Below are 16908 nucleotides of genomic sequence, written 5' to 3' on the forward strand. Positions count from 1 at the left end.
TTGTCTTTCTAGCCTCCCCTCTGCCCACCTTTATATCAGAGTTACCGTGTATCCAAGTGTATGTTGATTTAGTTTGTAGGGCTTTATCGAATTCTTTATTGAATTTTTCTCTATCTCTTCATCCTCTGCAAAAGATGTCATTACAAAAGGCACTATTTTCATGGTGTTCTTTTTGCAAATACTTCTCGTGAGTGCTACAAAAAGAGATGATTGAGTGGAGGAAATGATGTTTCTTATTGCCTTTGGGCATATGATAAAACCAATTCTGCCAATTCCTTTATTTGCTTTCTCTCCATTTAGTGGCATCTTCCTTTTGTCTCCTGTTTTTCTTTATGGCGCAAATGTTCAGATCTACTTGCTGCAGCTGTATGTCCACTTGTTAGTCATTGGATAAAAACCTTACTTTTTGAGGACCAACAGCTATAGATCATCTTTTAAAAACAGATTATTTTTAGTTTCACATACCCATTGTTGTGTTTTTTTCCCTGTTCTACCATTATTACTGCAGTAACAGAAGAGTGCTGAACAGAAGAGAGGAGTGTTTTGTGTTTTTCTTTGCTTTGTGGGTTGCCATGGTCAAAGAATTCATCACTAAGTTGGCCAACTTACTGGTGGTGAGGAGTCTCTTAGTACTAAATGAGACCAGGCCTTGAGAACTCAAGCATAGTCTGTTGCTAGGACTTCAAAGTTCTATGATATATATAATTAGAACCCATGACTGACTTAATAGTCACTCATTTGAGTTAGAGTTTTGCCTCCCTGTACAGTATAGAGTGCATGTACTATCATCCCCATTTTGCAGATGAGGAAACTCATCTCCAGGGTTACTCACTTAGTAAATGGCAGAACCCCAAATCAAAAAATCTCTGATCTCAAAAGTCCACCTAAAACATGCTTGCCAAAGGGTCCTTAGACCTTTCCACTTATAATACCCTCTAATTGTTAGGAGATTTTTCTCAGTTTACCTCTCTGCCACTTCTACCCATCATGCTTCTTCCTGATCACTGTTTGCTTGTGTGGATATTCCTATATCATCCCTTTCTGTAACTTATACTAGGATGTTTACAAACTCTAGATGCTTTCCTATTCTAAAAATCGAGACATTGTCCTTTCCCTGACTTGCAGTATGTCTCCTATTTCTCCCCCTATTTCAAAGACAGTGACTCAGCAATCACATCTGTCAGTTCTCTCAGCACCTTAGGAGGCCCTGAATTTGGAGTTAGATCCTTCCAATTTCAAGACCAAGTTGTTTTTCCCTAAATGGTACAGAAACTGAGGTGTTGGGAAAGAAGCCCTGAATGTATTTGGGAAGCTAGCCCATGTTAGTGAGAGAAGGGGTTTGGGGCTCAGGCTGCCCATTATTCTGGTGCTAGGAAGCAGCTAAGAACTAGGAAGGATTGGTGGTGGTTAACTTCTGCATCACCTCCTTGAAAAGAGCCCACCTGTGTGGGCAATCTAAGATTAGATAGAGCAATCTAGGATTAGCTAGATTGGATAGAGCACCAGCTCTGGAGTTAGGAGGACCTGAATTCAAATCTAGCCTCAGACACTTGTCCTTACTAACTGTGTGTCCTTGAACAAGTCACTTAACCCCATTGCCCCCCAAAATAAACAAACAAAAATATCTAGCTGCCAGAAGACCCTTGGTGTTCACCTGATGAGGTGGCCATTCTTCCTCTGTTTTTCTCTTATTTGGAAAGTGGGGTGGCTAGCCATCTGGGATTTCTTCTGGGCAACAAGTAAACAAATTGATTTATCTGAGCAGCATCAAGTCATCCTCTGAAATGATTTCTTCTTGTAATTGATAGTTTTTTAATTTAATTTTATTTTGAATTTTACAATTTTTCCTCTAATCTCACTTCCCTCCCCTCTACCCCCCCCCCCCCATAATAGAAGGCAGTCTGTTAGTCTTTACATTGTTTCCATGGTATACATTGATCTAGGTTGAATGTGATGAGAGAGAAATCATATCCTTAAGGAAAAACATAGTATAAGAGATAACAAAATTACATAATATGATAACTTTTTTTTCTAAATTGAATGTAATAGTCTTTGGTTTTTGTTCAAACCCCAGAATTCTTTCTCTGGATACAGATGGTATTCTCCATCACAGATACCCCCAAATTGTGCCTGATTGTTGCATTGATGGAATGAACAAGTCCATTAAGGTTGATCATCACTCCCATGTTGCTGTAAGGGTGTATTGTACATTGTTCTTCTGGTTCTGCTCATCTCTCTCAGCATCAGTTCATGCATGTCCTTCCAGGCTTTGTAAAGCATATTTTTTGGGACTGAGGCACCCAGAGGGAGTTTGACCTATTCAGGATCACTCAGAAGCAGAGATGGCACTATAACCTTAGCAAGCCTCCTAACCACTAGCTCATGCTGGTGGTCCAGGGTTCTGTGTCCCCTCCTTGTCTCCCCATATGTCAGGACCTCTGGATTTCCTAGCCAGTATGTCAAGATCCATTGAAGAAGAATACATTGGGTTTTGAGAAAAATCTTTCAGTGGGAACACATAAATTTCTCTGGTTATGTTCCTGTCTAGGTGTCCAGTACACTTTCTTCTTTTTATCCCCAACCTCCAAGTTCCCCCTGCCCAACAACTTTTGGCCCTCTTTTTCCCCTTCTGAATCCCAAGCCCATTCTAGTCTTATTTTGGGATGCTAAATTATGAATCGCAGCAGTGTCTCTAACCACTGCTCTTCTGCCTCTACTCCCCTTTTCACTTGCCCTCTCTATCCCTCTTCTTAACTTTTGCTTGAGAATTGCTTGAGACTGCCCATATGGTCACAGATCTAGAACTGAAAGGAACCTCAGAGGTCATCTGGTGCAACTTGCACATTGTACTGAGGAGGAAACTGAAACCCCAAATGAAATGTTGTCCAGGGTCTTACTGAGGATTGTAGTACTAAAAGTTAGAAGGGACTTCTAATGCCAGCTAGTCTCATTTTAAGGAAGAAACTGGGACCCAGAGAAGGGAAGACACCAGGTCCCACAAGCAGCAAGTAGGAGTTGAATTTGAGCTCAGGGCTCTGTGTGCAGAGGCTTTTAATTGGGGAGGGAAGTGGGGGAGAGAAAGCTAACTGCCCAGAATCCATAGCAGGTCATTTCTTCCCTCTGTAACTACAGGCTGGCCTCCATATTCTCTGAAAACACTCCCAACTTCAACCTACTTTTCACTTGAAGGTCGCTGTCCATGGTCTGAACATACCCCAAGGCTTACTATTTACTCCCTGCTCATTTTCTCCTGCAAAAACTGAGCACCTAAAAACTGGCACTTAAGAGATCTCTAGGACAAGAGGCAAGAACTATCCTGCCAAGTTCAGGTTACTTACTGGGCATCTCTATTTGGGCTCTGGCCACTAGAGGACAGCCCAGGCACTCTCTTTCCCCAGGGGAAATAATTAGTTCTTGGGATTCAGAACTAGGAGCAACCTGAGACATTCATGATGATTTCTAAATTGGCATAGTTTAAAGCTCAAGAGTATAATGGGCTTGTTTTCTACATGAGGTCCAGAGAGGGGAAAGTCACACACATGACTTTGGAATAGGGCTGTGACTGCAGCTTAAGTCATCTGCTTCCCCTATACTATGGTCTCCAGACAGTGATTCACAGTGGGCCCAGGGTCAAGAGAAAAAGGGATTGCCAGCCCAAAATAGGCCCTTGAAATTCTCTGTCTCTGGACTTACAAAATTACCCGAAAGGTGTCTTCATAGACATCCAGTAGAGCTTTTTTTTTCTGTCCCACATTCAAGGCAAGGCCTATCCAGCCTCTTCAAGTCTGGTTGGAGGCTTGAAGTTCAATGGTAGGAGGTCCCTACAGTACTGAGCTTGGATCTAGAGATCTGGGAAAGGGTACTAACAACCTTGCCACTAACTAGCTGAATGTCTTTCCTTGGACAAGTCATTTCACTTTTTCCTCCCTCTTAAAATGGGGCCATAATGCCTACCTATTGGATTAAATACCATCAAAGTTAACAAGTGTTTATGTGCTTCTCTCTGCTCCCTTCCTAAAGTACCACTTCTCTCCCCAAACCCATTCCCCAACCCATCCCCCGGCCCAGGGGATTTATCCTGTGGCTGAGTCCCTGATCTTGCTGGGGCCCCACCATTTCCCAGGCTTTGCAAAACCTGCATTGTTGAACATATTATCTTTTTTTTTTTTTTTTTTTTTTTAGGTTTTTGCAAGGCAAATGGGGTTAAGTGGCTTGCCCAAGGCCACACAGCTAGGTAATCATTAAGTGTCTGAGACTGGATTTGAACCCAGGTACTCCTGACTCCAAGGCCGGTGCTTTATCCACTGCGCCACCTAGCCACCCCTGAACATATTATCTTAACAATCATTCTCATATAAGCACCAAGCAAACTCTGCCTTTTTTGGAATTTGGGGGGTTCTGCAGGATGCAAGAACTTTGTTAGCCTAGGGGTTGCCCCTGAGACCTACTGATACCTTTGATCTCTTTGATGAGGAAGTTAGTGTGGGTGTTTTTATCAATGGTCGGTTTGGTCAGTTTCTGATAATATGTAAGCAAAACTGGGAGAGCCCAGAGAAGGATCATGGAATAATTGATCCAATTTCTATAGTTCTTTATTAAAAGTATTTTCATGGCTGAGGAACTCAAGACTCAGGTGAAATGACTTGCCCAGGTTCATACAGGTAGTCACAATTTAAAGAAGAAAAGATGATCTCAAATGGACATGGATTCAAATCCTAAACTCAAGTACTTAATTCTTGATTGACTTTGGACAGGTTATTTCCCTTCTCAGGGTCTTGAGTTTCTCCTCTGTACACTGAGGAGATTGAGCTAGCTGACCTCAGAGGGCCTTTTCTAGATCTAAGATCCTGTGATCCAGGAATCCAGAGCCTCTGACTGCTGAGCTAATTAACGTTTTGTCCACTGTATCCCAGTGCTTTCTGGGAGGATGCCAATTCACTTCTTCATCAGCTCAATCAAAGAGTAATTAGGGACAGAAGTATGCTAGGGACCAGACCAAGGAATCAGAGGGTGCATTTCAAGATCATAAAGAAATGGGTTTTCCACTATCCATAGTGGAGGAGTCTGTCCTGCCCTTATTCCCACAGGGAATAAATATTTCCAAATAATCCCCTGAGGGAGTGTGTCTGGGTTGGGATTGGATTTGGGATAGGTGGGAGACCCATCCTTATTATTAAAGCCTAGTGATCCTGGAAAATGTCATTTCACTCTGTGGGTCTCGGTTTGCTTCTCTGTGGTGGAGTGGAGGGGAAAAAACACATTGGATCAGGGGGTCAAATAGCTGGAGTTTGAGATCAGTTTTACCTGCTGGCTGTGTGATCTTGGGAAATTTGCCCCCCCCTTTTAGTTTCCTCACCTGTAAAAAAAAAAGTCAATCCACTCTGAGTACCACCATTGGGAACAAAACACTGGGTAAACCAGAAAGTTCTGTGGACACAGGAACCACATGGCCCCTAAGATCCAGTGCCAGTGAAGGAGATCTGGCTGCAGGGACTAGGTTGGCAGTCACAGCACTTGAGTGCAAATCCCATCTCTGCTACTTAATGTCTGTGATTTGGGGCATGTCATTTCACCTCAGTTTCCTCATTTGTTAAATAGTTGGAATAAATGAACTTTGAAGATACTATTATCATTCTGTACTTATGAGCTGTGTGACCTTGGGGTAAGTCTTTCTGAAGTTGTTCCACCTCTATAAAATGGAGGGACTGTCCTCCCAATTATGCTATGTAGCTTTATACTTATTAATTGGCTCCAAGTCACATCTTTGAGCCTTAGTTTGCAAATCTATAAAATGGGTTGGAGCTATCAGGCTCTTTAGCCATAGTGTATGAATAAAGCAACTTCAGCTTTATGGTTCTCAGTTTCTCCATCTGTGAATTAAGGAGTTGGGAGCAAGAGCTCACTACTGTCTCTTCCAACTGATTCCCTCTCAACATGGGAAAGGAGGGAAGCTACTTGATGGGAGGCTGTCAGGCTTTGTGATTAGAGGTCCTGAATTTGCATCCTTGGTTGGTACTTACTAATCATGTGACCACGGGTTATCAGTATTCCTGCCAGGCAATGGGCTCAGCAATGATGAGATACAAGGGCCAAAGCTGAGCTCAACTGATTGTTGATTGTATTGAGCTAAAATCTCTTCAGGCTGAGCCTTAATTGTCTGAACTGTAAAGAGGGGGGGGGGGTGAGCACTCAGAGGGACTTTTCATCTCTCTCTCTTTCTCTCTCTGGATTTATGACCTTCTGTGAGTCTCAGTTTCTTCTCTGTAAAGTGATCCAGTTGGGCTGCATGATAGATCCCTTCTACTTCTATCTCTGTGACCTTATGATGATCTTAGATGGGCCTCCATTGTCTCTGCAAAAAGGGAGAGGGTGGACTCCATGGGTCTAAAAGGACCCTTCAGCTCTAGAGCTTCTGATACTTGAATGACTCCCCAGCCAGGACCCCCTTTTCCATCCCCCTATGGCCAGTCTCCCCTCCACAGAAAAGCACCTTCTCCTGGGCGGCTTGTGCCTTGTGATTGACAGGTGGCCCTTCCCCCCTCCACCTCCCCGGCCCGCGCTAACCAATGGGTGCGCCTGGGAGTTTGCGTGACGAGCGCTCCAGCTGCGGGGCTGCGCAGGCTGGGGGCCGCCGGGTGTGGGCTCAGGCGCTTGGTGCGAGGCTGGGGCTGAGGGCGCTAGGCGAGCCGGGCAGGGTAGAGCAGAGCGGGGTGCCAGCTTGGGGGCTCACACAGGCGGGCAGCCGGAGCCCGAGAGACGCAAGCGGGAGCTGAGGAGCTGGAGAGGGGTTGGGGGGGGGCCGGAGGTTCAGGCTTCTCCTCTCTCTCTCCGGGGTCGGACCCGCGGCATCTCCAGGTGCTGATGGGAAGTATGCTAGCTTCTCCCGACTTGAGCGTGAGCTAAGCTTCCGCCGGGCCAGCCGGCCAGCCTGGGGAGAGCCGAGCCGAGGCGAGCCGAGAGAGCAGAGCAGCCCGGGGGGAAGCTCGCCACGCGCGCTCGCCACGCGCCCCCGCCACGCGCCCCCTCCACGCCACGCAGCGCCGCCGTCACGCCGCGCCCCACCCCGCTGCCCCCTCCATTTGCAGCCTCTCCCCTAGCATGCTGGATGTATGGACAGTTTGGCAGAGCAGAGATTGACGACTCCGAGCCTGCCGGCCCCACATCTGGAGCATTATAGCGTTCTGCATTGCACCATGACCCTGGACGTGCAAACCATCGTGGTGTTTGCCGTGATCGTGGTCCTCCTGCTCGTCAATGTCATCCTCATGTTCTTCCTGGGGACCCGCTGAACGCTTGGACTGGGGAGCCCGGGGAGCTGCTGCTGCTGCTCCTGCTGCTGCTGCTGCTGCTCCTGCTGCTGCTGCTCCTGAGGGCTCCAGCCTCTGAATTCATCTGGAGGGAGACAGCGAGTGAGGAGGCGCAGAGACCCAGAAAGGGAGACACACACACACACACACACACACACACACTCACTCACTCTCTCTTCTCTCTCTCTCTCTCTCTCTCTCTCTCTCTCTCTCACACACACACACACACACACACACACACACACACACACACACACACGAGAGCGAGAGCTACTGAGACACAGCTTTCTGCCTGGGGGGGAAGGCGCCTGGAGTTTCAACATGGCTTCACAGTGATGTGTATGACGTTGGTATATTCTCTCCCTAAATCTTTTGTTAAGCCTTGTCTGTTGGGGATAGCTAGGGCTTTTTTGGTTTTCCCTGGGGCTGGGACTTCTCCTCCCCCAGCCTGTGTGGGTGCCACTGAGGAGAGAGGGGGCTGCGGGGGAAGGTGTGTGTAGCCAGCTCCACCAAATCGGGGTTCTGGTTTGGGGATCAACAAAAATACCCCAACCTAACCTTTGGGTTTCTTCTAGCTCAATCTCCAGCCACCCAGAGATTCTTGGTGGGGGGGAGAGGCCGGGAACTGCCTAAGGTTAAGGGGCTATGGAAAAGTGCAATGTATTCTGACAATCCAAGAGAGCCTTGGGTTTCCCATTGGACCTGATTAAAAAGAAAAGCAAAATCCCGGGAAAGCAGTGGGCGCTGAGAAAATGAGTCTCAGCTCTTGATCCCCTTTCCTCCCCCGCCCCACCAGGAGCCAGGATTTTCTGAGAGATGAGGTTGGGCTGGGGGAAGCTGTTGGGGTTTGGCACCAGACTTTCTCCCTCAAAATCTCAGCTGGCCATCCAAGTTGTCAAGGGTTCCAGATCATCCCTGCTGAGGAGCAGCTTCTTTTCTTTGAAGTGGTAAATGTCAGATTTCAGTGGAGAATCCACTGGCTCTCTTACTGGTCTCCTGGGGTGGAGATCTTGGGGAATTGGCAAGAGGGAAAACCGACAAAGGATGGTTTTCCTTTGAATCTCTGGGGTTGAGTTTGGAGGTTTTCATTGGAGTTCATAGTGGGTTCCCCCAGCCCCCCAAGATCTTGACCCATGACAGGAATAACAGCCTTGGGCTATGGGTAATTGAGAGTTCATTTACAACGACTTTCTTGAAAATTAAGTACTGTCTTGGGTATCCTATCGTTGGAAAAATCATTTTGGAAAATGTTTGACTGGCTTGGTGGTCTCTCCATTAAGGAGGTTTCCTTAAGCCAAATGAATCTAGAAGGATCTGAGATGGGAAATTTTTGGCACATAAATGAGTAAATGGATGGGTGAATGATGGTTAAAGATGATAAGGCTTGAGAAATTGTGGCTTACAAGCAACAATTACAGTTTGCGACTATGCGTATCAAGGTGCCTGTGGTTATTATCATTGGTATTTAATTAATTAATTAATTTTTGGCCTGGGGAAAAAACCTCTCCTTGGTACTTGGTAAATTCCTGATTTTCAGATGCTGGCTGTTAATGCTTGTTTTTTTTATTTGTTTGCTTGTTTGTTTTCCTGCTGATGTAGGCAGATTTCTCTCATTCCCTATTGCCTATATGACTTGAAATATTTATGGCTTGTGTAAAAATGAACTGGGTTGCATTCACACACACACACACACACATCCAGTGCCTCAGTGTCAGCACTGGATGGAGATGGACAGAGGCAATGAGTGAACAAGGCTCCCTAAAATGTTTCTTGTGCCAGGACCCCAACCAACAGGCTTTTGACATGATTGAATAACAACTGGATATGGAGTAAAAGGAGCCTTCTTCAGAATCGTCATTGGGGCTGCTTGGGCATGGGGGGAGCTGTTTTCTTTTTGGATATTCCCCTTGAGGAAACTCAATCCAGGAACTTGGCTGGTATTAATTATGTACTACTCTGTGGTCCCCTCCTAGATAACTCTGGGACAGATGATTTGTTCCTTGCAAAAGGAATAGAATGGGAGCTTTTGGTTCCAGAGGTGTTGCTCAGATCAGGAAGATTTTCTGGCTCAGTGGTTTGGATTCTGTTTCCTTGGGTGTCTGAGGTATTGCTGATGAGACAAGTGGAAGAAGGAAAGGACTGAATTGTAACCATGGGTGTAGGGGAAAAGGTATTTCTTTGGCTGATCAAACTCCTTGGGTTTTGCTTGAAACTGGTGTGAAAGAGATCTGCATTTAGAATCAGAGGGTTTAGGTTCAAATCCTGATTCTGTTTCTTTGTGGCCCTAGGCAAATTCCTTCACCTCCTTAGGCCTCAGTTTCCTTCTCTATAAAATGAAAAGGGTGGAGATGGCCTCTCAGATCCTTTCCAGCCCTAGAGCTATATAAAAAGGAGAGAGTTGGACAGGATGATTCCTAAGGTCCCTTTCAGCTCTGATATTTTGGAATTGAAGGCCACCAGTCTCTGAAGGTTGGGAGTTTCTCTACCCCCATTTTCCTTCCTTTCTTGGGATGGGTTGTGGCATCTGCTCCTTCCTCCAGCCAGATTTGTATTAAACAGAATCCATCCCCCACCACTAAGCCAGGTGTGGTGACAGCCCATAGATGTGTCACGGGGCAGATCAGTGTGTGTGCGTGCATATAAGCGTGTGTGTGCGTGTGTGTGTGTGTGTGTGTGTGTGTCTCAGACAGCACACTGCATACCCCATTCATGGTGCCTGCCACAGTGAAGCCGGTTCTGTCAGGATCTCGTGACCTGCTGGACATTTGACTGGGGTCCTAGGCACAGGTAGGTGGGGGACCCTGGAGCTTTGGGCATGACCATGGTCCCCTGAACTGCTCTTTGGGGAAGACGGCAAGCCCTTTTTTTTTGAGTGAGGGCATTTCCAAACTGGTCATCTCCAGGGGAACAAGGGGCTTATTTTGTGGCAGATGGTAGGGCTATGGGCAAGGCACCCTGCAGTGAAAAGAAAGGACAGCAAGGAAGTTTGTGGAACAGGGAAGGAAAAGTGGCCTGCCAGCATGGCTTGGCCATAGCACTATACCTAAAGCTTAGAGATTTCCCCCCTTGAGGTTTGTGGGGGTGGGGAGGGTCAGGGTATGTGGAAAGAGTCAGTGAAAGGGGGGTGGGATGAGGATTACATTCAAGAGAAGTCTAGTCCTCTAACTGGAAAAAAAAACTCTTTCCTTTTTTTTTTCTCTTTCTTCCCCAATCAAATGAGATAATGTATATGAAGTGTTGAGGAACTGAAAAGTGCTGTAGAGATGAGTTGTTATCCCCTCTCCCTTTCTCTGTCTCTTGGTCCTTTCTTTCCCCTAGTCCTCCCTCCCTCCCTTCCTATGGCCTTTCCCTTCCTCCTTCCTCCTTCTTTCTTGCTCCTTCCATTCCCCCTCCCTTTATCATTCTGTTCTTTCTCTCCATCATTCCCTTCCTCCCTCTGTTCTTTTCTCCTTTCTTCCCTTCCCCCACTTTCCTTCATTCCCTTTTTTCTTGCTTCCCTTTCCCTTCCCCTTATTTTTCTTCCTTCTTCCCTTCTTCCTTTTTCTTTCCTTCCCTTCCTCCTAATTTTTCTTCTTTTCCTTCCCCCTGCTTCTTCTTTCCTCCTCTCTTCTATCCTTCCCTTCCTCCTTATTTTTCTTTCATCCCCTTTCTCTTCTCTTCCTTTCCTCCATCTTTTTCTTTCCTTCTCCCTTTCTTTCCTTCTTTCTTTTTCTTTCCTCTCCTTCCCTCCCCCTTTCTTTTTCTTTCCTCCCTCTTCCCTTCCTCCATTTCTTTCTCCCCTTTCTCTTCCCTTCCCCCTTTCTTTCCTTCCCCTTTTTCTTTCCTCCCCTTTCCTTCCATTTTCTTTTTCTTTCCTCCCTCTTCCCTTCCTCCTTCTTTTTCTTTCCTCCCCTTTCTCTTCCCTTCCCCCCTTTTCTTTCCTCTCCTCCCCTTCCATCTTTTTCTTTCCTCCTTTCTTTTTTCTTTCCTCCCCTCTTCCTTTTCTTCCCTCTCCCTTTTTTCACTCCCTCCTCCTTCAGGGGCAGATTATTAAGACTATCGTCTGGGCAGGCTGGGAGATAGATAGAGGTCAGGCTGGACCACGAAGTATCTCGGGCTTTTCCTCTGGCCCTTTGGGGACCCTGCTCCCCACCCCCACAATTTCTGCCCTTTCCCAGACTGCTAAAGGACAAGGCTGGGCTCTCGGCTGGAGATAGCCCCTCTTGCTCCAGGGATTCCAGCTCCTGGCTCCCCCACCTCAGAATTCAAGAAAATGCCCTTTGACTGTATCCTAGCAACTCGTGCATCACTCAGCTCCTGCTGAGCTCTTGAGCCCGCCCTCTTAAAGACCCAGCCACCAGTCCCCAGAGAGGGCTGCGGGGGTGGGGAGGGCGGAGTAATCTCAGCTGGACTCTGTGTCTGCTTTCTGAAGGGGGGGGGGCTGCCTCTAAAAACTCAAGTCATGGTTTGTGTAGAACCCCACTGGCAGCTTGAGCAATGGAGTCCCTTTGTGGAATCTAATCTTCCCCTCTCCCTCCAGTCCTCTCCCCCCCACCCCTTGGATTGGCCTACTTTATTCCCAGGCAGGACTTTCACCCCATCTTAATTTGGGGGGGGGCAGCTGATTTCCCTATGTTTTTCACCTACTGTTCTCCAGTTCCATTTCCCCAAGCAAACCTTCCATCAGTTTGCATAATACAGCAGCACAGGGAAATGGGAAGAACCCTGACTTAATGGAGGCAGAAGACCTATCTCCTTGTTACTTCATTAGCCATGTAACCTTGAGTAAGTCACTTTCCCAGCCTGAGACTTGGTAGTTTCATTTGAAAGAGGCCCCTTCCAGCTCTGACAACCCCAGGATCTCAGGTGTTCTCCAGCCCAGCCCTCTTTGGGAGAAATCTGAGATGTTTGGGAAGGGAGAAAGTCTTTCCTTTTGCATAACCTCCTCCTGCCCCTCACTCTGTCTTCACAAGACTTTGAGATTCTTTTTTTGGAAAATCAGTTCCATCTTGCCCGTCTGAATGGCCAGGGCCACTCAGTAGAGGAACCAGAATGTAGTCTGGGGGTTTACTGTCAGATTGGTGTAGTGGAAAGATGTAGGATTTGGAGGTCCAGCTTCCGAGCAAGTCCCTTCCCCTTTCTGAAATTCACTGTTTTCTTCTGCAAAATCAGGGGGTTAGACTAGATGGGCTCTCAAATGGCTTCCAGTCCTAATGACTATGATTATGAGTCTGAATCATGGCATCCAGGCCAGCCCCAAGCTGATTGAGAATCCTCTCTACAATATAGATGACAAGTGGCCATTTCCTTTCAGCCCTCCAAAGAGGAGGCAGCCCCTCCACTCTGAGCCAATTTTCATCTCTGTTTATCAAGCCTAAATTGTCTTCTTGATACCACCCCCATACCCCCCCCCAACCCCATTGCTACTGGTTGCTACCTTTTGGGTCCAAACAGAACAAGTATGTCAAAATGCAGGGTTTGGAGCTAGATAATCTCTGAAGTGGGTCCCATCTAGTTATGGGATCATGGGTCTGTGTGACCCTGGCAAGTTATTTCTCCTCCCTTGGCCTCAGTTTCTCCTTTGTGGAAGGAGAGCTTTGAACTCAGTGGCTTTTTTTTAACAATTTTTTTTAGGATTTTTTGCAAGGCAATGGGGTTAAGTGGCTTTTGATTTGCCTTTTATGGTCCTGAGGGACTCCACCTCCCCTCTATGTCCTTTTCTTCTCATTTCCCTGTGCCACACTGCATTTGAAATCCCATGATTTGATGAGTTTAGTTGAACAAATCTGTTTTTTGCCTTTAATTAAGTTCCTACACTGGGCAAGATAAATGTGAATAGTTTACATTATCTTACATAAATGTAAGATAGCATATATTTCAATACCCTTTCCTCACAACTACCCCATGACATATGGCAGTAGTACAGGATTAGATTATCTGGCTTTGCAGATGAGGAAGACATTTAGAGGTAAAATGACTAGCACAAGGTCACCAATTTAGAGAGTGTTGAGTGTTTTAACTCAGGGCTTCTCAGCCCCAAATTCAGAGTTAACCTTTGTCAAGATACAGATCAAAATGCTATGTGAGGTTGGAAGGCGAAGATTGAAGCTTGCAGAAGAGAATCAAGGAATGTTTTATCCTGTAGCAGGTGATCATGAGGAAAAGTGCTGAATGATTGACTAGGACATAATGTCTGGGGCTCTGCCTAAGTTGGTGGATGTTTTCCCCAGTTTCTTTGACATTCTCATAATTATCATTTGGTATGGTACCATAGCATTCATGCATCACAATTTCTTCAGCTGTTCCTCTACTTTGTTTCTGGGTTTTTGACTACTGTGAAAAGTGCTGCTATAAATATTTGGGCATATCAGTCTTTGATTTTCCAAGAATCCTGCTTGAACCCATACACAGAAATGGTCTGGGCAAGTCCTACTCCTTTGGATTAGAGAAAGAAAAGGCTTAAGTCCATCAAATGAGATCATATTTTTTTAAACAAAAAAGGCACTTAGCACATAGTAGGTATCATATTAATGCTTATTCTTTTTCTTTCCTCTACATCTAAAGCAGTGACTGGAAAGGGACTTGTCCAGGGTCATTCAGCTCTAGTGTTTGGCATAGGATTTGAACAAGGTCTTCTTGTCTCCTCTATAAAGGTTTAGGCCTGGTTCCTGGCTCTTTGAGATGGATTGGGGGAAGGGAGAGCAGGTTTTGAACACTCTGGCTTTCTCTGATGAATTCAAGTGGATGGGCAGGCAGGCAGGGTGTTATATAATCTCCCCAAGGGGAGCAGACCTTCCCTGGATCCACAGGGAGGCCAGAATCCTGCAGGAAGCATTAGCTCACATCAATACAGTGGTTGACCACCACATCCCTATTGGGATGCCCACCCCCAAAAGAGGGGTGGGGAAACCTATTAAGGGTCCTCTGCTGGGCTGACTAGCTTTCTTCTCAATCCTTTGGGAAAGGGAGGAGAACCCAAGTTCCTCCTTACCCATCCCAACCTATGAGGTCAGGACTGCATGGAAAGGGACCCAAAGAACGCCATAACTATCAAAGTCTGCCCAGAAAACATTGTAGCCCCTCCAGAAAGACCAGGGCAAGAGCTCAAAGATCATAGCTGCTTTTAGCAGATCAGAGATTTAGAGACCAGGGAGAACAAGTAATCTCTTCCTCTCATTTTACATAGGGGGAAACTAAGGCCAGGTAGTTTAAATGCTTGCCTAAGGTCACAATCAAGGGCACAACAGGGATTCACACTCGAGTCCTGAGCACTCTTTCCATATACCATATTGTCTTCCCCTAGTTCATTTCAGGAGGGGTTTGTTTGAAGGATTTTCTGCTCCCTGAAAATAGAAACTTTAATATTCATGCAACCCCTTCCTCTAGTCTTTTCTGGGGAAACTGGTGTTGGCTGCTGGGAGTCCAGAGAGCCTGGGATCAGAGATTTATGGAAGTGGCATGGATGACTGGAAGTGGGATGGTCAGAGTCACAATTAGTATCCAAAACAGGACTTCTGCTTAAGAGCACAGAAACTCAGGGTTAGAAGGACCCTTAAAACATAGGATGACAGGGACAGCTAGGTGGCACAGTGGATAGAGCACTGGTCCTGGAGTCAGGAGTACCTGAGTTCAAATCTGGCCTCAGGCACTTAATTACCTAGCTGTGTGGCCTTGGGCAAGCCACTTAACCCCCTTGCCTTGCAAAAACCTAAAAAAAGAACAAACAAACATAGGATAACAGAAGTGGGAGGGAGAAAAGGAAAGAAAAGAAAGACAAGGAAGGAGAGAAGAAGGAACGAGGGACAAAGGAAAGGAGTCTTTGGAGAAAAGGAAGGAAGACAAGGAGGGAGGGAGAGAAAAAAGAAAGAAGGGAAGGAGGAAAGGTAGTACAATGCCATCTGTTTGTTAGTGCTTTTTATAAATATCTCATTTGATCTTATCTACAACTGGGAGGTAGGAGCTGTTATCATCTGTAAGTGAGAACTGAGGAAACTGAAGCAAAATAGGTGAAATGACTTGCCCAGGTCACACAGCTAGCACATCTCTGAGGCAGATTTTGATTTCAGGCCTTCCTGACTCCAGACCCAGTGCTCTGTGAAGTGTACCACCAGTTGCCTTAGAAAATAAGATCCCTATAGGAAGGAATCTCAGGAATATCTGGTTTAATGCCCTCATTGTAAAGATGAGGAAACTGAGATCCAGAAAGAGTTAGGAGAAATTTCCAGGTTCCCTGATGTTCTTATCAGGTTGGAAAGAGGTGTCTCATCTATGGTCATGGTTTCCACTAATGGTAGGGGAATGACATGATCTAATCCTGCCCTTCCTATGGCTCTACAGGGGACCCTCTGACTGATTCCTTTCTAATGTCAACTCTCTGAGGTGAGAGATAATTTCTGGACTGTATTTCAACAGTTTTATTTCCCTTATGACATGGCACAGGTCACATCAGCAATGAAGCAAGCATTTATTAAGCACCTGTGGTATACCAGGAGAAAAGTAAAAGCCAGTCTCTGCCCTCAAGGAGCTCCCAGTCTAATGGAGCAAATATCTATGTACAGGCTAGACATAGATAGGATAAACTGGACATAATCTTGAGGGGGTTGGGAGGGGGTCCTTAACATCGCTATTTGTTGAATTGAAAGTTGTCTAAGGAAAGATTTTGAGAATGAAACTATGAAGACTCAGATGGTAGCAATTCTTTTTATAAGGAAAAAGGAAGTTGTCCTAATGTGGCTAGACAGGGAGCTCACCAGGAATTTTGAAGAGATAATGTGTAGATGATAGTAGCAGGGCTAATAACATATGTGTGTGTGTGTGTGTGTGTGTGTGTGTGTGTAACAATAGATAAGTATGAGTGTGGCAGTCATGATATAGGATCAGGAATGCTCAAGCTGATTCTATTGAAGCAAACAAGACAGAAAAGAGGACTACAGATATATTTAATCGATATTAAGAGAAAATGGAGTATTAAAAAGGGATAGGACTTTTGTTTGGGATAGATGGGATGATGGCTGACATAGAGAGATGACCAGACTGGTCAATTATTTGGCTTTCTTAGCAAAGGAGAATGGCCTTTACAGTGATAATAGCAGATCCAGAATGACTAACAGGTTGTTGATGGCCCAGAGAAGCAAGAAGATCACTTGACCCAGCTCCTGAAAAAGTGGCTCTGTCAAAAATCTACATTGGTGAGCTCCCTATGTAGCTACATTAAGTCAACTCTCCTTTTCCCTATTCATGGAAGACAGGAGAGGTACCACATGATTGGAGAAAGGCAAATGTCCAGATTTTCCAAAAGGAGGAGATCTTTCTGCTAGGAGCTGGAGGTCAGGGAGCTTGACTGTGATGGTGGGGAAGATTCTAGAAGGAATTCTTTTTTTTTTTTTTTTTTTTTTAGGTTTTCTTTGCAAGGCAATGGGGTTAAGTGGCTTGCCCAAGACCACACAGCTAGGTAATTACTAAGTGTCTAAGGCAGGATTTGAACTCAGGTACTCCTGACTTCAGGGCAAGTATTCCTGACTCCAGGGCTGGTGCTGTCCACTATGATACCCAGCCGCCTTCTCTAGAAGGAATTCTTAAAGAGAAAGTTAGTCAAGCATAGCCTGACTTCCTCAAAAACAAG

The 16908-nt window shown here is 45.8% G+C and overlaps 2 protein-coding genes across 5 annotated transcripts in view; both read left to right on the forward strand.

The window, feature by feature from the left end:
• ARHGEF9 (Cdc42 guanine nucleotide exchange factor 9) overlaps window positions 1-16908 on the forward strand; it is a 286046-nt gene that overhangs the window by 153441 nt on the left and 115697 nt on the right. The gene's annotated exons all lie outside the window — the stretch shown is intronic.
• Window positions 7013-7289, forward strand: LOC141498449 (uncharacterized). Its single transcript, XM_074201643.1, has one exon. It carries the CDS (start codon window positions 7110-7112, stop codon window positions 7287-7289), a length of 180 nt encoding a protein of 59 aa, XP_074057744.1. The 5' UTR covers window positions 7013-7109.

This window comes from Macrotis lagotis, chromosome X, assembly GCF_037893015.1.
Source record: "Macrotis lagotis isolate mMagLag1 chromosome X, bilby.v1.9.chrom.fasta, whole genome shotgun sequence".
NCBI classification, from domain to species: Eukaryota; Metazoa; Chordata; class Mammalia; order Peramelemorphia; family Peramelidae; genus Macrotis; species Macrotis lagotis.

Excerpts from the sequence above, each read along its gene's own strand:
- LOC141498449 (XM_074201643.1), top strand. The coding sequence starts at position 7,110 with ATGGACAGTTTGGCAGAGCAGAGATTGACGACTCCGAGCCTGCCGGCC.